This window comes from Stigmatopora argus, chromosome 8 (assembly GCF_051989625.1).
Source record: "Stigmatopora argus isolate UIUO_Sarg chromosome 8, RoL_Sarg_1.0, whole genome shotgun sequence".
In the NCBI taxonomy this organism is placed as follows: Eukaryota; Metazoa; Chordata; class Actinopteri; order Syngnathiformes; family Syngnathidae; genus Stigmatopora; species Stigmatopora argus.
This window is the reverse complement of record NC_135394.1, coordinates 9318746-9342205: the sequence shown is the minus strand read 5'-3', so window position 1 is coordinate 9342205 and position 23460 is coordinate 9318746. Positions and strand designations below refer to the sequence as shown.

Sequence of the window (23460 nt, the reverse complement as noted above, 5' to 3'; positions counted from 1 at the left end):
AGTCAATATTACATTATAATTGTTGTACTATGAAATTATGCACTGATGTTGCCAAAAATGTAGTTTGGATTTGCATTCCAAACACCGGTGGTCCTCCCCAAACTGGCCGCCAATTAAATCACCGAAGAAGAAGGGGTGTCACTGGTCGCTCTTTTCATGATGGACGCTATTTACAGCTACTACTTCTCAAGGGAAAAAGTCGCATTAAAGGTAGTAAAACATTGCCAAAAAGTTAACGAATGCTATTTAAAAATAGGATTTATGATGTTGGTGTCGTTTGTTTTGAGCTAAAATTAGATTTTTATTGTTATTTACCAGTCGTACTTTCAATGCTAGAAGGTGATACTTTTACTGGTGGGTAAATGTCTTAACGGTGATAGCAGCATGTATTTAGCGAATTTAGGGCAAATGTTATATGCACGTGAGCTAAACTAACATTCATACTATAGTGTCGTATAGTAATGTTATTAACTGTTTACGTTTTTTTCCCTGTCCAGGTCATGATAGCAATTATTTTACATTCAAGTATGCAGTCATTTTTTTAAATGTTTTTTTAAAATATATATACACACACAATGTAGGCCTGCCTACAATGCATATAAAGTTTTAAAGAATTTTTAATAATTTCTTTCAGTTTATACATCATGACAGTTTCACAAAACCTTTGTTCCTAAGACATTATTAAATCATGCACAATTACTAAGGAGTATTAAACACCTTTATTGAGTATTACATATTTCCTTTACTCATTGGCTGACTTTGACGATAGTGACTGTCCAATCGAGGCTATCAGCGAGTAATTGAGGCCAACCCTCCTAGTGCAAACGAATTGGACGTCCATTGCCTTCACTGATAGGGAATGATTTACATTGAACATCAAAATAAAGCATAAATATTTCATCCCCATAATGGCACGCAGCAGTGAAAAGCATTCGGTTTGAGCTCGAACGGAGAGCAGTTTTGCCCTTTTCCTGGTTTAAAGGACACAAAATGAACCAACGAAGCACGGAACCAGCACGCTCGTTTTAGTCGGGGTATGACTGGATCAAATCTTTTTGTCATGTGATCTACCAGTAGTACCTTTGCGATTGTGATAGATCTGTTGAGCAACAATGCTTTAGTGTGAATTTCAGTTTTCGTATCTAGATTAGATTTAAAAAGTCCTATATTGATTAATAATTAAAAAATCTAATAGGATGGCCTGTTTTTTAATGACGAAAAATAGTCACTTGCCCGATAAAGGGTTAAAGTCTGAAGTTTCAATTTTTGAATAGCTGTCTACTGCAGTAACTGCTGTCCATGAAAGGGTTAAGTTAAGCTACAACGTACATAATGAAAATTAGTAGTGTATTTGTGTAGCCTTTTTTAGCTAGCTGGCAGCTTTACCAACGGTAATGAGTCTTTATAGAAAGAGCGAATGAGCCAAAGTCAATTTTCTTGGCTCGGTGGGGGTCTCAGGCCGCCGGGGGGCGCCCCAGCTTCAGGTCATAGGAGACCAAGTGGAAGTTGTCCCACGCGAAGAGCTTCTTTTGTGTCGGGTTGTAATCGATCATGCTGTTGTAGCGGTACTTGTTCTGGAAGGGGACGGCCAAAACGTGGCCCCGGCTGCTGTCGGTGTCGTACATATAGTTGACGGTGGTGTTGGCCGCCGAGTAGCTGGCGACGGTGTAGAGGCGGCCGCAGATGACGAAGGCGTTGGCCACGCCGTTCTTGCGCACGGTGGTCTCCCAGCTCTTGGTGACGCGCAGGTCGTGCGGATCCAAGCGGGACAGCACCACGGCGCCCTTCGCCTTGCTGGTGGAGTAGACGGCCCACAGGCCACGCTCATCCACCGCGAGGTCGATGTCGGTGTAGCCCCCCCATGAGTATGGGAACTGGCCGTGGAAGCCGGCGTGAGGCAGTTCGCGCCTCGACGCCACCCTCTCCGACGCCAGGTCGAAGCGGATCAGCGTGCGGCTGCGCCGGCGCTGGTAGTAGAGCGAGCCTCGGTACATGGCGGCGCCCGTGCCCTCGAGAGCTTCTGGCAGCAACACCACCTGGCAACAGAACGCTTCATTTAGTGACAAACGCACACTCTTAAGGGAGCAGGCTTCCGCCTAAGCAGCCAAATTCAAAGCATTGCCATATTTCCCAGAGTGGACTCTGACTACAAAGTATGAACATTTTCTGGCACAAGTGGTACGATTTATAAGCCACTCCTAATCACCTTTGTGGGGAAACCCTTGGAGAGTTGCTCCATATTTTGGTATCCGTAGAGCTGCCTGACTTCGGAGCCCACGGTGTCAATGCGCCACACCATGTCGGGCCCGTAGGGGGCCATGGGCTCGGGGTCCTGCATCCACACGCCGTATTTGCCGGCGATGCTGTCGGTTTTCCTGTGAGTGACGGGCTCCGACACGGACGTCAGCACGCCGCAACCTGGGCCGAAAAAACGCAATGTCGTTGACACTCGCTCAGCGCTCAAGTCCAAATCCAGGAAGTCGCCAGGGCGGGCTAGCATGACGCTGCTATTCGGGTGCTCGACGCGCGTTCAATATTAATAGCACTGTTTGCTTTGAGGCTGTCACCATGGCAGCGACTTTTTGAGGGGGTTTCATATTTGGCAGTGTCATATTGGCGGGAGGAAAGGTTGTTTGGGTGTTGTATTCATGCCAAAGCTGCAGAGTACAATAAATCATTTGCTAAATGAAAACTGCATCTTTTGTAGTTTTAGTCAATTGTGTAGCCAGTTCTTTCATTTTAGTCACTTACAGGTAGGTATATAACTACATTATAGTACAAGAATAGAGTACTATTCTACTAATAGCTGAATAGAAGAATCACACATTAAAAAAAATATTTGTAATCTTATTTTCACAATAAAATACAGTTTTAGATTTTGGTCTAGCATTTTTTATGTGTTGAGTTGCATATTGAGGGGGGGAAAGCAAAAAATAAAATGCTTTTCATTCCCATTAAAAATATGTTTTGAAGAATTTCATCTGTTAGAAAAGTTATTTCTTTCCAGCACCAACGACTGACAGTGCAAAAAAAAACTACCGTCTTTGTATTTGAGTGGCTACAATGTCATAATTGGAGTCCAATTTCCAACCCACCTGTGTATTCTTCAGGGGCGGGAACTTCGGTCACCTCAGCCTTGAGCTCCTGGAAGCCCTCCTGCCACGCCGAGTCTGTCGCACGCATAAACACAGTTGTGAAAAGGCGCGGGAGTGTTTGTGACGTGAAATATTGGATGCGGGCGCAAGACGACCTCCTGACCTCTCCAACTGCTGCTGTCACCCTGCCTGTTGGGACGCGCCATCAGGTGGGACACGGGGCTCGAACCTGCACACAGGTAATTCATGATTTAATCACTTAGCAATAACAACGGTATTTTGAGAGGCCATGCGAAGGTAACTGCAGCTTTACAGAATGCCGCAGTAGGAAGTGGACACCCGCATTCTCAGCTGCCGTGGAGACACGCAGTCGGAAAGCGAGGTGACGTTAGACCCCCCACGCCATCGCACATTAGCATGTTTTCATTCTAGCGTTTGCTTGAAAAAAAGTCCTGACAAACATCGGAATGAATCGCGTACAAGTTGAGGAAAAGGTCAACCTCGGCTGCATATAAACAAAAAGCTGTAATGATGCCGAAAGCTTTAATGGCTTTCATGTGTAGTCCGCTGATGCCAGAGAAATGGAAGGAAGTACTAAAAAAATTGAAAACAGAACAGGAGGTTAATGGGCAAAGTCATTTATCAGTCCTGCAAGTAAACACATTGTAAGCTGCTGCTCGTGTGCATGTGTGGTCCAGATGGGACTCCATCTTTGTTTATTATCTTCAGTTTCCCCTGAATAGGTTATAGCTACACAAGGTTATATTTATGTATGTATATATATATATATATATATATATATATATATATATATATATATATATATATATATATATATATATATATAAATATATGTATATGTATGTACATGTGTATATATATATATATGTATATATATACATATATATACATATACTGTATATGTATATGATATACATACACATATATATCTATGATCGATAGATATGTGTATGTATATCATATACATATACAGTATATGTATATATGTGTATATATACAGATATATATATACATATACTGTATATGTATATATATATGTATATATACATATATATATACATGTACATGTATATATGTCCATGTATATATATATATATATGTATATATATGTATGTATGTATGTATATATATATATATATATATATATATATATATATATATATATATATATATATATATATATATATATATATATATACATACATTAGTTTTTTGCATTGCACACAAATAACAGGAGATTTAAATGAATAGAATGGGAGAAAAATTCTCCCCCAACTCATTTTCATGAAAAGCGTGGAGCGCGTAATGTCCGCTTCCAGGTTGTGAATTACATTTGACTTGGCACCCAGCACGCCATGCGAAGGGAAACAGCCGTCGTAAAAGCTCATAAATAGTCAGCTGACCCAACTGGGAGTAAACCGAGTCGGGTGTTTACGCGCAAACTTTCACTAAATGAGAATATTAAAACCGTGAAGGTGGAGGGTAAAAATATCCGGTCATGTATGCTAAACATTATGTGAAGTCACTCATTGGCCGCCATTGATGTGGCAACCATTTCATTTCAAGTGGGAGGTGCTGGTAATATTTGCAGACTAATTGGCTCTTACGCGAATCACATTTTAGATTAGATTAGATTAGAATTTTATTTCATCCCGTATTCTGGAAATTTCTCGTTGTTTACTAATACAGTCTTCTGGGTTTAACATTTTAGCTTGAAATGCGCAATGGGACTAAAACTATGCTGAAAAAAACTTGCTTAAATGTTAACAAAGCAAATCAGATGATTGCAAATTCAAAATATTTGGGTTAAAATAAATCACACAGAAAAGGAGATCCTAGACATACTACCCTGTGTTTTCATTTCAAAAGAAACATATACAGAGAAGAGAATATTATTATTATGAACTCTGACTTCCATTGGTCTCTTATTGAGCACTTTTTACACATGCATGTTTTAGTAACTATTACAGCAGAGACTTTGCAAATATATGAATACCTGGAATGGCAAAGAAAAAAAACTGTAAATATTGACTTTTTTTTTCAAATGTGGGAAAAACAGGAAATGTTCTATTTACTCTCGTACATTTTAAATTTTGCAAAAACAAAGTCAATGTTAAATAATGATGTACTTTTGCGGGCTAGCCAAAATGACGCGGCGAGTAGATTTGGCCCCTGGGCCGTGTCGCTATGGCGCTCTCCTTACCTCCCGCCGCTCTCATGATATCAGCGCCTGGCACGGCGGGGGTCTGCGGGGGGCACGGTCTGCTCCTCAGGCTCTCCGTCTCCCTCAGCATCTCCTCCAGGCGCCTCCGAAGCGCTTCTTGCTCCCTCTCCAGCCGCTCCTTCTCCCCTTGGAGCAGGTTCCTCTCACCCAGCGCGCGGTTTAGCGCCTCCCTAATTTCAGCCCCGGCATCAGGTGCCGACGGCGCAGACGCCGCAGCGCCCTCTCCGACCAGCCTGGCCACCGTGGCCTCCAGCAAGGAGAGCCTGGCCTGGACGCCCTCCATTTCGGGGCCTCCGGCTCGGGGGCAGCTGGCTTCGGAAGGGCTGGCCACGGTGAAGGTGTACTGGCATCGCCCGGCACGGTCGTTGCCTCTCCACAGGGCGGCTCGGTCTTGGGCGTCACCCGGCCGGGCGAGGAACCCCAAAAGGGCCAAGGATAGCAGGAGGAACATGACCAAGTAGCGAGGAGTAAATCCGATTAGACTTTTTAGCGTCTTTCTCCCGGTCGCTTCGACTGGGCTCTCCCCCGTACCCCTCGCGGATATTTATACGGTGAGCGGAGAGGTGAAAAGGAGGGAGCGAGGAGAGAGCGAGGGAGGGGTGAAATTAGAATTTACGGGAGGAGTAGGATTGCGTGTTTTCAAAGATTTCTTTTAACCCACGGTTCACCCCCAAAACAACTATAAACCTTTTCTGAATCCGTAAACGCCACATTGTTTTATTTAATAACCCACAAGTAATTATTAGGGTATGGCCGACGCGTTCCGAGAAAGTCGGGGCCTCGCAGGGTGAGGTTACAGCGGTGTCACCTTTCGTGTGGCTGGGTGAGGGGGGGTCATCCGGCTCAGGAGTCGCCTGATGCAGAAGGGGAGTCACCTGGGAGTTTTTGAACGGATGCCAAAAACAGTAGGACATCACCTACTTTGTTAATTATCATTATTAAGTAAAGAAAAAAACATTAAAAATAAACCGCACATTCTAGTTCTTTTAACTTGCAGCCTTTAGTATAGTAGACTTGTGAAATCAACTTTTTCACTAACTAACTAATTGCATAATAGTAAAAGACTACAAGGAATGAATTTTTTTCTGTTCAAATGATGGTTCATTGATTGTAAATGACAAAAATAGAAGTAAACAAAAATATTTGAATATTTTGAATAATGAAAAATAAAATGTTTCATATGGTTGTATTAATAATTGCTAATTCCAGTGTCCATAAAGTAAACATTCATAAAATGTATATATTTATTTAACTTGATTAATAATTACTTTATATATTATTAACTAATTAGAATGGGGTTTTGTATTAAAATTGTTTGATTTATTAATTGTAAATGAGTGTCAATGTGTTTTAAATGGCTATACAATTGTTTAATTTGTTGTTCATTAATATAATACAAAAAAATCTACTAAAACGATTAATTTGTCAAGTGCAAATGACAAAAGGCACAATAGAAATGCTTTACTATCAATTTAATATTGAATATTTTGACATTTTAATTGGTTAATCAAGCAATGGGCATCCAGCCACACACTTAAATGTTAGTTGACAGGTTGCTTTTAAATCTCTGAATGACTTCCAAGCGTTATTTTCAGATGAGCGGCACGATGAAAGATTAGCTTTTACCCAGCCGGGCTTCCTCCTCTTCCACTTTATTACCCACGGGCGCCAAATTTAGGCGTTTTGTCTTTATCACCATTCCCACTCATGGTTGAGGAATAACATTGTATGTCTCTGTACTTTTGGGAAGGAGAGATGGTGGGGAAAAAGAGGATATGAGCAGCAGGGTTAAGTGTTTAACCATACTTGTTTTCACAAATCTTAGCCAAAGGGGCTTAAAGTCTCTTTCGTCGGAGATTTGTTGTCTTTACTCGCAGAGACTGAGACACTCATATCAATTTTTCGGCGTGACTAATACCGCTTGGCACTCCACTTCGTGTGAGTTTGATTTCTTTTCATGTGACTCACGGAACCGCTGCTATGCCCGGAATCTGAAGTCATCCCTGAACACCAGACCAAAACATACTGTGCTGCCAATGTGGAAGACTTACCAAAAAAAAAAAAAGTCCTCGGCTCACAATGTTACAGGAGGATGAAATTTTCGGCACGGTTGTTTTTAAACAGGCATGTGATTGTGTGGATGTTTTTAACAGTCCCAGACTGCTTCTGTTTAAAACGTCACATAAAAGCGTCACCCCTGGGTGGAGGTGCCATGGTTGGGGCCCAAGTGATATAAAAGACCCCGGTCGGACGACAATGAGGTCTTAGATATTTTGGAACTTTTACCAGTCCAATGAAATGTCTAAACTTTATTTTTCCTCTAATTTTTTTGCCCAAGCATATGCAAAAGGAATTATACCGTCACATGTACGAATTTAAACTGTTATGCATTGGCAAAAACATTTTTCTTATGAGTTTTCCCACATATCTGCTTCAGATGTGGAAGCGATCGGACAAAATTGAGACAATAGAGGTGTCCAATTGCAAAAACTGGTAGATCTCAAAGATAAGTATTGTAGCACCGGTACCATTTTCGGACTCCTCCTTATTGTGTTTTTGGGTGATGTATCGATATGCTTTTGGGAAAAAATATCCTTTTTCTTTTAATACTAAATTACTGCCTAATCACTTAACCGTAAATGAATTGCCTTCACCTGGTCAGACACAGCTGGACGCTAATTGACTGCCACTAACAGCACTAGAGGTCTATTCTACTTAAAGTAGGAGTTTTTTTGTTAAATAGGTGTTTTTATTTTGGGTAACATGACAGACATAAGATCTTCCTTATCAAAAAGATTGTACTTGACTTTTTCTGCTTGGCCTGATTAGAATTCTAATTGAAGCGTTCCCTCATCAGCAAATAGTGTTTTGTTCCATCAACCCTGAAAGCAGAACAAACTGGAAAACTGACTTTTAAAAGCACTTTATTTCAGACACAGAGGATGAGATAAGGATTGGAATGCTCACACCAAGTGCGGCGTCACACAATTGACACGTACAACTTGGAATAAATTAAACAACATTAAATAGCAAGGCTTGTTTAAACCAGACTGCTTCACAGCTTTAAAAATGATTTCTGGAATTCTTACAAGCCGAGCTTTAAAACTCAACACAACAACAAAAAAATTGTGCAGTGCATTGGTGCTGTGAACTATTCCTAGTCTAGAAACATTCATGATCTTGCAGTTTTAGTTTTGACAGACTTAAAAAAATAAATAAATGCAAAGCCTCTTAAATCATTGACTGCGATAGACTTCCAATTGAACTGGGAGGAGACCGCATCAATTCCAGTTCAAATAGATTGGACGCCCAGCGCCGTAAATGGCAGGCTTTGGTAAAGAAATAATGAAAAGCATGAAAAAGTCCCCCCTTGATTAACTAGATTGGCAGGTTACACGGTAATGTCACATATCAAACTACTACTTGGTGCAAAGAGGGACGCGTCCGATGAAAACGAGTCTACGCTTCCTATAATTCCAAAGTAGGGATGAAGGCGCCCAACCTTAGTGATGACAAAGTAAGGGTGGTGTCGTCCGGCGTCCACCCCTTGACTGGACGGTGGGACCGTTTGAAGAGATTTCGAGACAGACGAGGATGGAGGTAGTCCCTCGTCTTGGTTCGTAGACATTAGCGATACCGCATAATTACTGGAACTGAGACAGCAAAGTTTTCAGTCACCACAAACTGTATTTTTGGCTTTAAGTTCTTAACTTGCTAATAAAAGATCCGTGGCGCCACTACAGAATAACAATTTAATGCTAACCATGGCTTATGAGACAGATTTTTAATTCAATACAAATGACTACAATTACATTTCACCGAAAGCAATTTTCATCTTTTTGACAATTGCAGAAACCTGTCAAAGATTGGAACAATACGGAATATCTAAAAGTTGTTTATCGACGTTTCAATGGATTTTCAATTCGATTGTGCTTAACAAATTGAATTCTCGATCCAGGTCGGTGTATCGTGGTACCCTTTTGGTCTCCAAACCATGGTGCCATTACAGAAGAAGCTATTAAACCCACAAGCACTATGAGGACTTTAAGAGGAATTTGTCTTCTACCATATAAAAAGGCAAGGTAAATATGACTATTCATATTAGGTATTTATTGCCACCTGTTTTTTTATTTTTATTTTTTTAATCTTTTTAAGTAAAGTGTTTTTGTAGTTTCGAACTAGTTTAACTGCCCTGAGAGCTGGCTGTAACTTGGTGTACTAATGATGTTAATTTTTGGGGGATCAATCCAATATTTATGTAAATATCCCATATTATGACATCGACATATAGCCTTAGAGTTACGTGGGACTTATGTTTACATTTTTCTTAAATTTGAGAAAACGTGTGGACTGTATTCTGCTTCATCCTCACCGATGATTATCAACAGGAGACCCACCACCACCAAAGCGATGATCATCTTCATCTGAAAACGAAAGGCGCAGAAGAAGCCTCTTGACACTTGTTCGGCAAAGGGGGGGGGGGCGATAACGCACCTTCATGTTCCGCCACATCATCCTCCTGTGCAGCTGTTTGGATCGGCTGCTGAAGGCCGATGCGTTGTCCGACAGACTCTCTGGAAAAAGCGAAAAAGTCACATGAGGACACGTGAGGAGAAATTCTAGGAGAAGCTGTGGATCGCGTTTACTCGGACTGACGTGACTCAGACTGCGCCGAGGTTACGCAAGGTTCCAGAACACATGACAAGTAGCCTTTTTATACACAACAGAACAAAAACACATTTTGAGGCCTACTACTTATGGCTTTTTGGTGTAATCCCGCCCGCCCGTTGCCGGGATACCGACCCCACTTGTTAACAGAGCGTTCGTTAGCGTGCAGAAACACTCCGGTCCCTTCGTCCGATGTCGGTCGGACCTCCCCTGCGAGTCTTTGTCGTGCGTCTGCCGCCTCTCGTGAAGACGCTCGTTAACCCAAAGGAATGTAAGCAAGTCCAACTACCGAGGCTGCACCTGTGACGAGCGCCCGAGGGCAACGCTCACGTCATGGGCTCGCAAATGTCTTCCATGTGTGTGTTGTTGGCCACTCGGATACAAGAACTGCTTGAATGCCAAGAGAATGGCGACTCCCTAATGTCTTCATCATTGAGCTGTTGTTCGCCGTGCAAATTTGCTCCAGAAACACGTGTTTTCTTTTTAAACATTGACATCACAACACAAACTTTTACCATACAATAGCCCATTCAGTAGTGTATATATTCTTTTTCTAGGCATTTTCTATGACTCACCTGACTTGTCCTGCAGGTCGTCGAGACGTTCGCCTCTCTCGATCACCTTGGAGATGTTCTCCTGCATCACGTCAATCACCTCGTCCACCTGCGACTGCACGCTGACAACCACCAAGACACAAAGAGTGGTCAGTATTTTGTTTTCTAATTTAATTTTTTTGTTTCAATCCACCATAAATAATATTTGAACATGACGGTCACGTTGTTTTTTTCCAAAAGGGACTTGCTTTGTTCAGGACCAACAGCTTAAAAACAGTACATTGGAAAGATAATACGACAGTGTACAATGCGCCACAAAAAGTACCTACAAAAGCCCCCTGTAAACAGAACAGAGAGCGTATGCAACACATGCATGGACACAGACGCAAGTGACTGCGAGGTGGATAACGCACGGTTTACCCTCTGTTTGGACTCACTGTTTTAGCTTTTCATTCTGTCCTCCCATTCGGGGTCCCGTCGGGCCACGCCTGAAAAATGGGAAGAAAGCCAGTCAGGACCATAACAGCACCGTGGTTCACTCTTTCTGTGACATGGATGATGCTAGATGGATGGGACATCTATCCCCATCAATGACAGCCAATGAGCTAAACTGTCCAACTCACCCTTCGGGTCATGACCTAATCTTTCCTGTCCTCCCGCTTATATGTCCTAGTCATTGGATTGCATACCTACTTTTTGACCACCCTTCATAAGCACATGCAAACTCACAGAAAAAAGTCCTCCTCCTCGTCAGAGTCTTCTTCCAGCAGGTTCCTCTGTAAAGAGAAAAGGGTCCGATTACCGAAAGGTACAACACTCCTCCACAGATTACTATTTTTTTTAATATTGCTGAAAGAGCATTAGCATTACTTCAATAAAAGGCTAACATTTTTCTTTTACAGGGGTGCTGAACTTTCCGCTCAACTCGTTTGGAGATTTACAAGGATCATGATGAGGGGCTACTCGTCTGATCACTGTCTCCACCTGAGCCAACATCAAAAGAAGCGAGCCCGTGCCAATGAAGGACCGGATCCAAAGCGTGAGCGCGGATCAGGAGGTACGGACGAGGGGCTAAAAGAAGCGGCGACATGTAACACCCGACGCTATTTGTGGCGAATCAGCGAGGGCGGGCGCATTCAATTTTTAACAGCAGGAGAGAGGCTCGCTTTCTGATTGGCCGGCGTTGTGGCGGGAGATCGCTGTTGCTGTGGTGTTCTTAACACGGTGAACTTTTGTGGGATGTTCCAGGAGATTATGGGAGTATCAAGACTAAAGAATGGAGACCATCATCCAACCTCGATCCAGTAACCACAGCAAACCAAAACAGGTGCATTTTTAACTCATTGATGCCATTGACATAAATGTACGTCTAATCCCTTTTGACTGTAATGAGTCAACATAATCCTGTGTTATGACAAAAAAATATTAAAATTGAAATATCATCAATAAGTCCAAATTGTAATTTTACATGATTGCAAGGAGTCTGTGGCCTTCAACTTTTGGTGACGAGAGGCCAATGTGAAAAATTATAGACATTGAAATAGATTTTCGTGTTTCATTAATTCCTGTTGATGACAGTTTTAAATGAGTAGATATGTATTCAGATCATGGTATGCCTTGAGATTTCTGTGTGCCCACAGCTAAAAAATGGTTGCGAAACAATAATTTGCCCCACTAAAACAAAACAAAAATAATAATAATAAGTGATGCAAACAAACCCTCTCGCTGCGAACCGACCCCGTGACCTCATCGTCGTTGAGATGTCTTTTAAATTTGGGGGGCATGTTGTCATCAAGTTCCTGTTGCTCCTCCCGGTCGGGCTCCCTCTGTCGTCGGGGGAGAGAAGCCATTACAACTATTATTGTGAGAGAATATTGCAATCCGAAGTTTCATTAGACACTACTACTACATAACCTTTGTTTGACTCTGATCAACCATAAAGCTTGTACCATTGAGTCCAGTGCAATTTGGAAACAGGCGCTTTCCCCACGTTCGATTCTGGCACCGAGACTGGAAACCTTTCAGCGCAAGGAAGTTTCCGATAAATGCAGAACAGAAGAAACTAGGGCGAGTAAAGAGAGAAAGTGCGGGTAATAAAAGCTAGCAAGTAAGGAACATAGAAAATAGAAAGTAAACGGGAAAATCCCTTTCAATCTATTTATTACTTTTCTCAATGCCCATCTTAAGGCCCACATTTGTCAAATATAAATGTCAATGGGCCAAAAAACGAGAACCATTAAGGCCCTACAGCCTCTATCTTGGGGACCTTAATTTAGGTTTCACATGCACATCATGGAAAAGAACAGTAAAAACAATAAAAAAACTAAAGCTGTCCTGACTGAAATAATAAATATAGGAACAGTCGGGATGATTTTTTTGTTAAACTTGGTCAGAAACAAGTCATTTGAACCCAAAGGATACAAAAAAACAGGTTTGGGATAGACAAGAGAAGTATCTGAGGAAAGGAGAAAGAACTGGAAGACTAAAATGCCATTTATCAGAGATGGAGTGAATATAGAAATGAGTGCGCAGGATGACAGGAAGGCAAAGATGCTGCTGTAAATGTAATTATTTTCTTTACTGTTCTCCATTTAGCCTTCTCTGGCAAACACAGCTGTCACGCAGCTGTTTCGTACGATAAACATTTGCCACCACAATAGTTGAGTCACAAAGCAAACGCTTTATGTCGTTATATGAACGAAGACTTTGCAGATGAACGAGCTGTGTCACTGCTCTTTGACATGTCACAGCCTCCATGCTAAACTACGGATGCTAACAACAACCGACACTCGCTTGAGCTAATAAAATAAGCGAACCTCGGAAGACTCACTCTTTAGGGTGCCAGGTTGGTGCGAGGTTTTATCAAATAATGTCCCAAAAAGACCGCATTGTGGATGTTAATCGAGCTTCCGACACTACTGCTACTGTTTTGCGATAGCTTGATCACGGATCAGCTGACCGGAAAATGGCAGGAAGTCTGTCGGGAAACCGCACCCACCCTTTCTAAAATATCTCATACAGGTCATTAATATACTGTTTTGCTTTTATTTGTTTTAATGAATAAAACTGAAAACATGCCAGTATAACAGGGTTAAAATCATTCTGAACGTAATCGATTTTTAGGAAGTAAAACGGCGTTGTTATACACTAGTCTCGCCTATAGATGGCAGTTATATGCATTTGTAATTACAAAAAACAAAAACATACAATAATAATAGTCACATAAAGAGTTTTTCCTACTTTTCAATAATAGCCATTTGGTCTATAATTAGGTTAGCGGTCTTAAGTCTCTATTAAATAGCTGTCCACTGTAATAAACTCCGTCCCTGAAAAGATTAAAAACAAAAACAAATCACGCTCAGTTGCAGTGTCTTTTCCTACCTTGCCTGTAGGTGGCAGCAGCGTCTTTTCCAAGCGTCGTTGCGAAAAGAAGAAGCTTCACTGGGAAGCAAGTCGCTCACATAATGTTGGTGCACGTTTAATATTCGCTGGAGTGGAATGTAAAGTGTTTTTTTATTATTATTTGCAGACAAATTAAAAAGTTACAGGGTGAAAGTCTCCTCTGGCCAAGTGGATATGCAGCATGTGAACGAACCTCACCCGCTGTTCGGCGGTGCCTTTTCGGCCGTCCTGCCTCACAGCGCCGCGGACGTGAGCCAGCTGCGCGAGATTCCGGACAACCAGGAAGCCTTCGTCCACCCCAACACCGACCAGAGCTTGATCGTGGAGCTGGTCGAGTACCAAGGCCACGTGCCGGACCCGGACGCGGCCCCGTTCCACTTTGAGGACATCGCCGGGAACAACGCCGCCTCGCAGCCCGGCGCCCACGAGATCATCGGCGTGATCCCCCTGTCCAAAGCGTCGCTCTCGCTGTCGGCCTGCCACTCAGCCTGGGTTCTAACGGGAATCCAGTGCGTGTCCAAATACAACGAGACGGCCCGAAACCGGGTCAGGCTCCACCTGGGCGTGTTCCGCCTGCCGCAGTTCGGAACCGACGTTCTGGTGACGTTCAACGACCCGCAGAGCATCTGCCCGGACAGCAGTAGCATCCCCCCGGCCATGGAGCCCGGCATTCTGCCGTGGACTGCGGACGACTTCCAGCATCTGCTGCAGTCGCTCACCCTTCACAACCCAGAGCTTTTTGGTTAATAACAAAACAAAACAAAAAAACGCCTATTATTTCTATCTGCAGACCCTCCCAAATGTTATTCCACTCCATAAATAAAATGACTATTTCGTTATATTATACCAAGCAAGTATGCTTTTTCATCCAAATAATGCAATTAGTATCCCAGATTACCCACATTCCTGTCCCTAGTGACCCTAGTGAGGATAAAGTGGTACAGAAAATGAGATGAGATATTAAGGGTGGCCCGGTGGAAAGTTGTTGGCGCTTCGGCCTCAGTTCTGGGGTTGAGGGTTTGATCCCAGGTCGCTACTCATTGTGTGGAGTTTTTGAATGGGTTTTCTCTGGGTACTGCAGCAGTGATCGGACAATATGGGGTTTTCAGCATTGATTATTAGTAGTTAAAGGCCGATAAAATTAAAAAAAAAACTTTACTAACAAACAACTAGTCCTAGTTGGAATTTTACCATCACTTTGATTGGAACCAAAAAAGAGGTTTCTTCCCCTCCCTCCCGTTTGCAGGAAACATTTACGGAAAGTCATTAGTTTGCTCCCTTTGGAACAAAAAAACAAGAGTCAACCATTTGGTATGTGGCACAAAGGTCTCTTTGATACTCCTGTGGGTTCTTGTTATCCTTTTTAAGAGCATCTGGAGGTTTTCATGTGGGTCAGGTATGTCCATCTAGAAGCCACATCAAAACCTCCGCATCCTCTTGTGTAATCATGGCAGACAGACACCAGGTTCACGTCTTGCAGTCATTTTCCTGTTTTTCATCCTGTGCTAGAAGGGAAAAATCGGACTCTTCCACCAAAAGCAGTTATACAATTGGTTTTCTTAGAAAGTCAAGTTCAACCATTTTTTTGTACTTATAGGCTTTGCAACAACATAAACATCTTGCTAAAAAATGTACCTTGGAAGACTTCCACGGTGTCACAATTTATAGTTCAACAAAAATGTATTTTTAGATTTGTTGACAACATGGAATTTAAAATCAACATATTTTCCTCAGTTGAAATGTTTCACCTGTCCTCTTGCATGACTTAGTTTGAAAGCACACGTGTTGCACGTGGGCTCGTTAACATCCTGTACTGAGATTTGTGACTCAATGGGTGACTTACTATCCATCCACTCCGTTTGGGCTGCAGATATTCTCGTTCTCTCTCTACCTCCCCGAAGCAGCCAGCCTGAACAATCATCATGATTTTCCTGGCCTGTAATCTGCTGCTCCCATCAGGAATCTGGATCTTCTCATGTGAGTTATGCTCCTTCAATTCACATCATTTTTGCCTTGGAAGCTACGGTGCATCCAGAAAGTATTAATAGCCTTGCTTTACGTTTTACGCATTATCCCCCAGAAGAAGAAAAAAATCTCCAAAACCACATCCTGTAATGACAAATTTGGAGGAGCGGCGGATGGGAAAGGAATGACATTGTTGCAAAATGATATAAACTCGACCTATTTTTGTAAAAAAAAAAAACAGCTAAGCCTTTGAATATTTCTATTTCCCAGTATTCAACAGAACTTTCCATTAGAGAATATTGAAGTCCAAGGAAAAAATAATTTATTGATTTTTTTTTTGGAATAAGATTTTAACAGGAATTTCTGGAAAAAAGGACAATCTTACATCTTGAGGAACCATAAAATAGCTCTTCACTTAAGTTTCCACATTTTCAGCATGATGTTTCCCACTTCAGAATAACATGATTAAAAAAACAAACATTTATTTTCAGCACACTTAAAGCTCTTTTGTAGTCATTTCTCCTCTCCATGATTCGTCTTCCTACGTTTGGCTTGCGTTGAAAAGTGCTCCGACATGGACGCCAGTGCCCGGCACCGGTGAGAGATGGAGTTTTTCACTTGTTTAGGCAACTCTGCATATCTGGAACAAGGAAAAACAACATGATTGTTTTTATGTCATGTATAATAACATTTTGATGATTAACTATGATACTGTAGTGGACATTTGTTAATCTCTGGGTCTCCCATGTGGTAAATCCCCAACACAAGCACCTACGTTTTGTCATAACCTTCGGGTTGGAAACACGGATCCCATCCAAAGTCTCGAGGTCCCCTCGGTTCCACGATGCGCCCCTGAAAAAAAAATCATTATGACTTAGGGCATGCATTATGTTGTCCAGGGTGTGATGTGAAGGCACCTGTGTTATTCCTCTGAAGAGCTGCACCGGCTGGTCTTTTCCAGGTGTGAAGGCAAAGGTGCACAGAGCCCAGGCAGATTTATCCTCAAAGCCGGAAAGAAGTTTGTACAACCCTTTAAAAAAAAGTACACACAATGATGGGCTTGCGGATTCAATGTTTTGGATGGAGAGGTCAGGATGTACACTTATTTTTTTTTTTAATTTAATCCATAGAGGCTTCACATTGCAACATTCAATGTTAACCAAGTAACTCTGTTGCTCACCTTCTGGTTTGAGTTTTTCTAGGAACCACTTTCTGAAAAACAAAACATGTATTTTGTGAGATTTACCAAAACAAAACAAATTGCTTTTTTTCTTTTAATCTAAAACGTTTAATTGTATTTGTTTAAAAATATATAGCAAGCGAAAAAAATGGAAATTTATCATTTCCTTATTTTAAAGACAGGTGATATTTTCAAACATTCTGCAGTAAATAATGTGATCTATATGTGTTAAACAGTCAAAGGATTGCAAGTTATATTCGATGATTAATCATCTATCAATATAATCATTTGTGGCAGCCATAATATACAGTATTAAATTTAAAAACTGACATGTATGGGCCTGGCAATCCTCCCAAAGCCTTGAAACATAGACATGTGTCTTCGACAATGACTGGTCCGTCAACCTGAACAAAATATACAGCAATAAACTTTCTATACCAATTTTAAAGGATAAAAAATACAAAATTGTATAATAGTACAGGTACCTCTTTTGCAGCCTCCTTGCATTTCTGTATGGAAATATCATCTGGCTCTCCTTGGTATTCAGGTACTAGAAAAGTCGATGGATAAATAAGAAGAAAAAAAATATATATATAGTGAATTTCGATGAAACAGTGATAAATTCTACAAATAACTTATACTTACAGTCAATTTTCTTTGAGCTAAGTTTGTAGGGAAACTTATCGCCAAGAATCTGAACTACCTGTAAAGCCAAGTAGTAATTGATGAGAATGATACGGCTGCAACGCCACAAATAACCAGCAGGTGGCTGTGACGTGCGTGAAGAGTCTCAAATCGAGTCATGTGTATTGGTTTAACGCGTCACTCATCTTTCATTATGGACAGCAACAGATTTAGAATACATATCAATTACTAAAAATCACTACTAAACTGATAGTACTGTTACTACTCAGAGGTGTCCTACCTCTTCAAGTTTTTTCGCGTTTCCAGTGACAAACACTACAGGCCGACCAACCGGAACCGCCATGTTGGCTCCTCTTCTTCCTCGTTGCCTGATTTTTCTTCTTCTACGGTTTATAGGCGAATGGACATCTTAAATATAACATAAATCAGGATACCTAACGTGTTTCAACAGAGTTTACATATAAAAATATTCATTAGAGTTTATACAATGTATATTTATATTTTGTCATAGTTTGACACCGCAAAGGAACTCGTCCGGTTTTAATTTCACACGGTTATTGAACCTCAAGCACCAAGCAACGACCAATAGAAAACAAGTGTTTATTATTTTAGGCCAATCAACGAGTGACCTAAAATAGCATATTGTTGTGTAGCCAATCAGATACACGTACGCCTTGCAATGTTGTCCGGGCTAAAACTACCATGCGGGTTGAATAGTTGACGTACTGCCACAGGTCTCCAGATTTTGTGCACAATTTAGAAAAAATAAATTGAAGTAAAAATGAGTTTATTACCTAGAACGGCAGAAGAATTCAGCTCTGCTGAGTACTGGGAGAGATTTTTCAAGAAGCGAGGTGAGAAGTCTTTCGAGTGGTATGGAGACTACAACAAACTATGCGGCGTTTTGCACAAGTACATCAAAATGCAAGACCAGGTAAACGCATTCCTACATAAATTTATATTATTTGCTTTTTAAAAAAACTTAAGACCTTAATCCTGAAGTCATTTTTAACACTTGGCATACAAATAGGACTACAAACTTCTATTTATAGCTTATATTTATGTAGTTTCCACATTGCTGATGACAAACAATGCAAACATAAAAGAGACGAGCCTAAATGTTGAACATTTTTGGTTCGTTTGATAAGATAAACCTCTTTCATGTGTGTCTTTTCCTAAATAAACTCCCCTATTAAAAAAACCCTGCAAATTGTTTTGCATAATTGTCCAACTGGACAAAAACGACACCAGATCAGATCACATGTAGCTAAGTTGAGACTATTTTTTTGAAGGCTTAGTTTCAATATTGAACAAGCATTTGCACGAAGCTGACAAATTCTGTACTTCAGGTACTGGTGGTAGGTTGCGGCAACTCTGAGCTGAGCGAGCAGCTTCACGACGTGGGCTACAAGCACCTGACCAACATTGACATCAGCGAGACGGTGGTGTCCCACATGAATCAGCGTAACGCCGAGCGGCGACCGGGCCTGACGTTCCAGCAAGTGGACGCCACTCAGATGCAATACGAAGACTCGTGTTTCCAGGCCGCTCTGGACAAAGGCACCCTTGACGCGATGGCATCTGAGGAAGGAGGCAAACTGGCGAGGAACATGCTCACTGAGGTACTATCAAAGTGACAGTACGTGTAGACTTTGTGAATTTAATTGATTGTACTTATGTTCCCGTGTGTTTGCAGGTGGGACGCGTACTTAGCATTGGCGGAAGGTACGTGTGCATCACGCTTGCTCAGGAGAGTGTAATCCGTCTGGCAGTAGAGCACTTTGTCCAGCTGGGATGGGCAGTGAGGCTTCACTGCCTTCAGGAAGAAACCAGTGCCGAGGAGGACGGCGATTCCTTTGCCCTTCCCGTTTTTGTCCTGGTCTGCACCAAGTTCCGCCAGCCCATGCCGATGCCCATTTTGGAGATGTGCCTCGGCGACGACGGCGCCCCGAACCGCCTGGCGCTCGCGGCCGACTTGTTGGCGGCCGTTCGGGAACGGCAGGCCTACTCTGTCCTGAGAAAGAAGCTCCGCACTCGCACGGACGCCGAAGCAGACCCATCGCTCACGCTTTGCCATGCGAAAACTGGTCTGCCCAGATACACTCTTACCGTACAGGATTCACCCCCAACTGCCAAGGTGCCAAGGTTCAACCAGTTTGCCATATTTATTGGTGAGTAATGTTTATTTATTTTTTATTTCAACACCTAGTATGAATGATCATATGAAAGTATTATTTAAAGGAACAGACAACTTTTATAATGTACCTCACAACCAAGAGAATCTTGTTTAATACCGCATTTTCCGGACTATAAATCGCACCTTTTCAGTTTGACTACTATGTGGAATTATTATTATTATTTTCTGACCATTGACAGTCTGTTATGTTGTTTTTTTGAGGATGTAGTTATCTGAAAAACTATTATGTTAACAAATGCTTATCTAGCCTGTTGTTCTCGAATTTCACTATTGTTGGTTTTTGATTTTTGATCAAATAAAATATAGGCTCGAAAAAAAGGGGTGACCACATATTGGATTTATTTACGTTGAAGATTCTTTTCGGTGGTATGCCCATGATAAAGGTTTTGAGATTCCCTTTTAATGAACAGTTGCAACATTAGATACACATGCACATTTTAATTGTATGTTTCCTTGATTTCTTATCTCTGCTTCTCTATTGCAGTGCCGCAAGGCAGCGAGACAGCGTGGCTATACAGCTCCAGCGAGGGCCGACGGCAACTGGCGGCCAGCGCCAACTTCCGCCGTCTGGTTGTCGTGGCTATGCACAGGAATCAAGAGTACGCTGACATGCAAGCCGTTCAGTCGGAGCTCTCCCCAATGGTGATGGACCTGGCCCCCCCGGGAATGCCGGAAAACCAGCAGGTGGAGGCGGTGTGAATGGACCATCCGAACACTTGGGGTGATGTTAACTTTTTCTTTCTTTCTAATCAGGTCCCATTTCTATCAGTGGGTGGCGACCTGGGTTGGCGTGAGGAGGTGAGCAGGGGTGTGAGCGAGCACAGCGGCGAGTATTGCGTGGAAAACGTCAAAGGGGAGGACGGCGAGCTGTACCGCAGGCTGGTCTTTCTGTCCAACGCGGCGCTGGTGCAGTCTGAGAGTCGTCTGGTTTCATCCAATAGCAGTCAGTTGATGTTTTTTTGTTTTATATCTTATCGTTGATTGGCATATTTATTTTCCCATCAACGGCTGATTCAAAACCAAATGACACACTTCCTGAAACTGTGCCTTTCATTCAGCATCAGGTCAGAAGAAGAAGAACAAAAAAAAATTCAAAGTGCCATCATCGTCTTCCCTGTCAGTGCACAGCGGCTTCCTCTGTTGCGCCCACCACGAAGTCATGGTGGCCGCTCTCGCCATGCTGGGTATAGGCAAGGAGAAAAACAAAGGTGAATTGGAGTATACATTTCTATATGAAAGAAAGCGTGACAGATTGTTTGCCTGTAGGCAATTACAACCCCCTGGCAAAATTTAGGTATTCGCTGGGTATTGACTAAAAAAATAAATGATGATAAACCTGAAATGTGAATGGCATCTATCAGGTTAAAAAAAAAAATCAAGAGATTTTTTTTAGTAACCAGTAGCAGTTACTTTTTCAATCCAAGCACAATACAAAAAATATCAAATCACTTAATTCTGAGGGGAAAAATGGAATCTGCTCTTCAGCAACCTTCCTTCGAATTAGTGATTGCTTTTGCCAGATTGCCTTTGCAGGTGGGAGATTTGTCATGGACCGTTTTCTTCAACTTCCCCCAAAGATTTTCAATCTGATTGCGATCCTGATTGTGCCATTGACCTTATTTGTTTGTTTTCAAGGAACGTTTTTATCTTTTTGTGCGGAAATAGTAACCCTAGTTTAATTGTGTCATCTTTTCTCCCCATCTTAAGACGTCCCAGTGTCAGTGCTACTAATTGGACTCGGAGGAGGTGGCCTGCCCCAGTTTCTTCGTGACTTTGTACCCGGCGTATCTGTGGAGGTGGCAGAGCTGGATCCCGTGGTTTTGGAGGTTGCCAAGGAATGGTTCCAGTTCCGACCAGACGATCGCCTGACCGTCACCCTCGGCGATGGCCTTGAGCGCATCTCTTTCCTGGAGAAAGAAGGTAAGTGATGCGACTGACGTCAAGATCGTGTCACTCGCTAAACTTATTGCATGTCTGTGCGGGAGTCATCTTTTTAACAGTGTTGATATGCAGTATAATTCTGCGTCCGGACCGGCCATGTTTTGAGCAATAAACAACTTTCATTTTGTAATTTTACAACTATTACTTTTATCAGTCCAAGAAATCACCGCTAACATTTTGTGTCCAGGTGGTAATTCGTTTGACGCCATCATGTTCGATGTGGACAATAAGGACAGCACGTTGGGTATGAGCTGTCCACCTGCCGCTTTTGTCGAAAACTCCATCATTCAAAAAGTTGCCAATCTCCTGACCCCTAAAGGTATAGTAGTCCCTTTTTCTATGTAAAATTTAACTTTTGATTGTGTACAAATAGTTGTTGGCAACTATAAAACATTCGCTGTCCAGTCATACCCTAATCTTTCCTGTCTTCTTTCTTGCATGCTAATGTAAAAGCTAATATCATTTCATTTCTGAGAAATTAGAAACCAAAATGTCTATAAAAATCAATTCTTTTGGTTCCGTAGGTATTTTCATACTCAATCTGGTGTGCCGCGACCCCGCCCTGAGGAAAGACGTGCTGGAACGCGTAGGCCGGGTGTTTCCCGACATTCTCTCCCGAAAAATTGACGGGGAGGTCAACGAAGTGCTGCTCTGTCGACAGAGCCAAAGCGAAAGCGTGGGTGTCACGCCGTCGCTGAAGCAAGCGGGACACGATCTGCAAAGATCACTGCGCTCCAGCACGACCCACGGCCCCAAAATAGACATTGCTGAGTTGTTGAAAGATATGAAAGTGGTGTGAGGGTGTCTGGGACTTAAAGCAGGGTTGAAGAACTCACAGCTACAAACAAAATTATATATAATATATATGTATGCAAGTATATAATAGGAAACTATTTTTGTTTAATCTGGCTTTTGGAAGATTGAACTGGCTGATGATCAGAAGGGTTTCCATTGGCCTCTATACTTTTTTCCATATTTTTTTTTCAAACCAAAAAAGCCTTATTCCACTACAGTATTTTCTGAAAATGTTTACACAATGTTGAAACATTTTTTTAATGAATGAAAATCAAGAAATCATGGTTTACAAGTATTTAAGCCTCTCCTGAAAACTACAATTGTATACTAAATATATAGTATATAGAAATGATTTGAGAACTCTCAGTGAACCTGACTGGTTCACAGCATCGGAATCCATTGGGGATTCAAGCATTTTGTCCAGCTTCATTATAGATGAAAATTGCGGTGCAAAGATATTTTGAGGTCTCACCAGAGATGTTGAAACTGCTTTAATTCAGGTTTGAGGGGAAAGAGTGGGTCTTAAGCCTCCTCCAAATGCTGTAAATACTTCCCTCAATGCCCTGAATAGTATTATGTGTTGTATGTGCTATAGCAAAAATAAAATAGCAGTGCATTTTATGTTATCTGAGTCAGTCCTATCTCATTTACACGAATATTTCAACGTGAATTTATTTATATACTACATTGCTACAATTTCACTCCCCTCAGGCTGGCCGGCATTGCCATGCACACACCTCACAACCTTGGAATGAGGAAGAGTTATTTAGAAA

General features: G+C 41.9%; 5 protein-coding genes and 1 long non-coding RNA gene across 9 annotated transcripts; 3 read left to right on the top strand and 3 right to left on the bottom strand.

The window, feature by feature from the left end:
- Positions 1–131: 131 nt before the first annotated feature.
- LOC144078702 (uncharacterized) lies at positions 132–9513 on the top strand. Its single transcript, XR_013301290.1, has 3 exons — positions 132–210; positions 3111–3334; positions 9299–9513. It is a non-coding gene; the product is annotated as an uncharacterized LOC144078702 (long non-coding RNA).
- On the bottom strand, positions 600–5845 carry myoc (myocilin). The gene is made up of 5 exons (XM_077606974.1): positions 5320–5845; positions 3259–3324; positions 3096–3170; positions 2207–2418; positions 600–2036 (listed from the first exon to the last, which is right to left on the bottom strand). Exons 1-5 carry the CDS (start codon positions 5789–5791, stop codon positions 1455–1457), a joined length of 1407 nt encoding a protein of 468 aa, XP_077463100.1. The 5' UTR covers positions 5792–5845; the 3' UTR covers positions 600–1454.
- vamp4 (vesicle-associated membrane protein 4) lies at positions 8248–13542 on the bottom strand. Of its 4 annotated transcripts, none has more exons than XM_077606978.1 (9): positions 13393–13542; positions 12512–12624; positions 12281–12388; positions 11292–11338; positions 11000–11050; positions 10584–10684; positions 9835–9914; positions 9713–9764; positions 8248–8993 (listed from the first exon to the last, which is right to left on the bottom strand). In XM_077606978.1, exons 2-9 carry the CDS (start codon positions 12512–12514, stop codon positions 8968–8970), a joined length of 468 nt encoding a protein of 155 aa, XP_077463104.1. In that variant the 5' UTR covers positions 12515–12624; positions 13393–13542; the 3' UTR covers positions 8248–8967. The 4 variants fall into 4 exon arrangements, with proteins under 4 accessions (XP_077463104.1, XP_077463105.1, XP_077463106.1 ...); XM_077606979.1 differs by having other exon boundaries at positions 13379–13536; XM_077606980.1 differs by lacking the exon at positions 12512–12624.
- Positions 9732–14814, top strand: rangrf (RAN guanine nucleotide release factor). The gene is made up of 5 exons (XM_077606977.1): positions 9732–10711; positions 10803–11370; positions 11465–11619; positions 11811–11889; positions 14092–14814. The coding sequence occupies exon 5, from the start codon at positions 14139–14141 to the stop codon at positions 14709–14711; it is 573 nt and encodes a 190-aa protein (XP_077463103.1). The 5' UTR covers positions 9732–10711; positions 10803–11370; positions 11465–11619; positions 11811–11889; positions 14092–14138; the 3' UTR covers positions 14712–14814.
- Positions 14815–16226: 1412 nt separating this feature from the next.
- On the bottom strand, positions 16227–18275 carry itpa (inosine triphosphatase (nucleoside triphosphate pyrophosphatase)). Its single transcript, XM_077606976.1, has 8 exons — positions 18035–18275; positions 17755–17812; positions 17595–17659; positions 17440–17513; positions 17110–17141; positions 16847–16959; positions 16705–16781; positions 16227–16569 (listed from the first exon to the last, which is right to left on the bottom strand). Exons 1-8 carry the CDS (start codon positions 18095–18097, stop codon positions 16443–16445), a joined length of 609 nt encoding a protein of 202 aa, XP_077463102.1. The 5' UTR covers positions 18098–18275; the 3' UTR covers positions 16227–16442.
- Positions 18276–18420: 145 nt separating this feature from the next.
- On the top strand, positions 18421–23308 carry mettl13 (methyltransferase 13, eEF1A lysine and N-terminal methyltransferase). Its single transcript, XM_077606810.1, has 9 exons — positions 18421–18688; positions 19104–19376; positions 19451–19925; positions 20436–20635; positions 20705–20894; positions 21010–21159; positions 21659–21871; positions 22080–22211; positions 22417–23308. Exons 1-9 carry the CDS (start codon positions 18536–18538, stop codon positions 22689–22691), a joined length of 2061 nt encoding a protein of 686 aa, XP_077462936.1. The 5' UTR covers positions 18421–18535; the 3' UTR covers positions 22692–23308.
- The last annotated feature ends 152 nt before the right edge of the window (positions 23309–23460 follow it).

Bases quoted from the DNA above. Each gene is read 5' to 3' on its own strand.
- myoc (XM_077606974.1), bottom strand. From the start codon at position 5,791: ATGTTCCTCCTGCTATCCTTGGCCCTTTTGGGGTTCCTCGCCCGGCCG. The intron at 3,325-5,319 runs GTAAGGAGAGCG...ACCTGTGTGCAG, and splicing joins TATCATGAGAGCGGCGGGAG to GTTCGAGCCCCGTGTCCCAC. The intron at 2,037-2,206 runs GTGATTAGGAGT...TTCTGTTGCCAG, and splicing joins CCAAGGGTTTCCCCACAAAG to GTGGTGTTGCTGCCAGAAGC.
- vamp4 (XM_077606978.1), bottom strand. The intron at 9,915-10,583 runs GTGAGTCATAGA...CGCTTTTTCCAG, and splicing joins CGACCTGCAGGACAAGTCAG to AGAGTCTGTCGGACAACGCA. The intron at 9,765-9,834 runs GTGCGTTATCGC...TTTCGTTTTCAG, and splicing joins TGATGTGGCGGAACATGAAG to ATGAAGATGATCATCGCTTT.
- rangrf (XM_077606977.1), top strand. From the start codon at position 14,139: ATGCAGCATGTGAACGAACCTCACCCGCTGTTCGGCGGTGCCTTTTCG.
- itpa (XM_077606976.1), bottom strand. From the start codon at position 18,097: ATGGCGGTTCCGGTTGGTCGGCCTGTAGTGTTTGTCACTGGAAACGCG. The intron at 17,660-17,754 runs GTAAGTATAAGT...CGACTTTTCTAG, and splicing joins TAGCTCAAAGAAAATTGACT to TACCTGAATACCAAGGAGAG. The intron at 17,142-17,439 runs GTCAGTTTTTAA...TTTGTTTTTCAG, and splicing joins GGATTGCCAGGCCCATACAT to AAAGTGGTTCCTAGAAAAAC.
- mettl13 (XM_077606810.1), top strand. From the start codon at position 18,536: ATGAGTTTATTACCTAGAACGGCAGAAGAATTCAGCTCTGCTGAGTAC. The intron at 19,377-19,450 runs GTACTATCAAAG...GTGTGTTTGCAG, and splicing joins CGAGGAACATGCTCACTGAG to GTGGGACGCGTACTTAGCAT. The intron at 20,636-20,704 runs GTGGAGGCGGTG...CTTTCTAATCAG, and splicing joins GAATGCCGGAAAACCAGCAG to GTCCCATTTCTATCAGTGGG.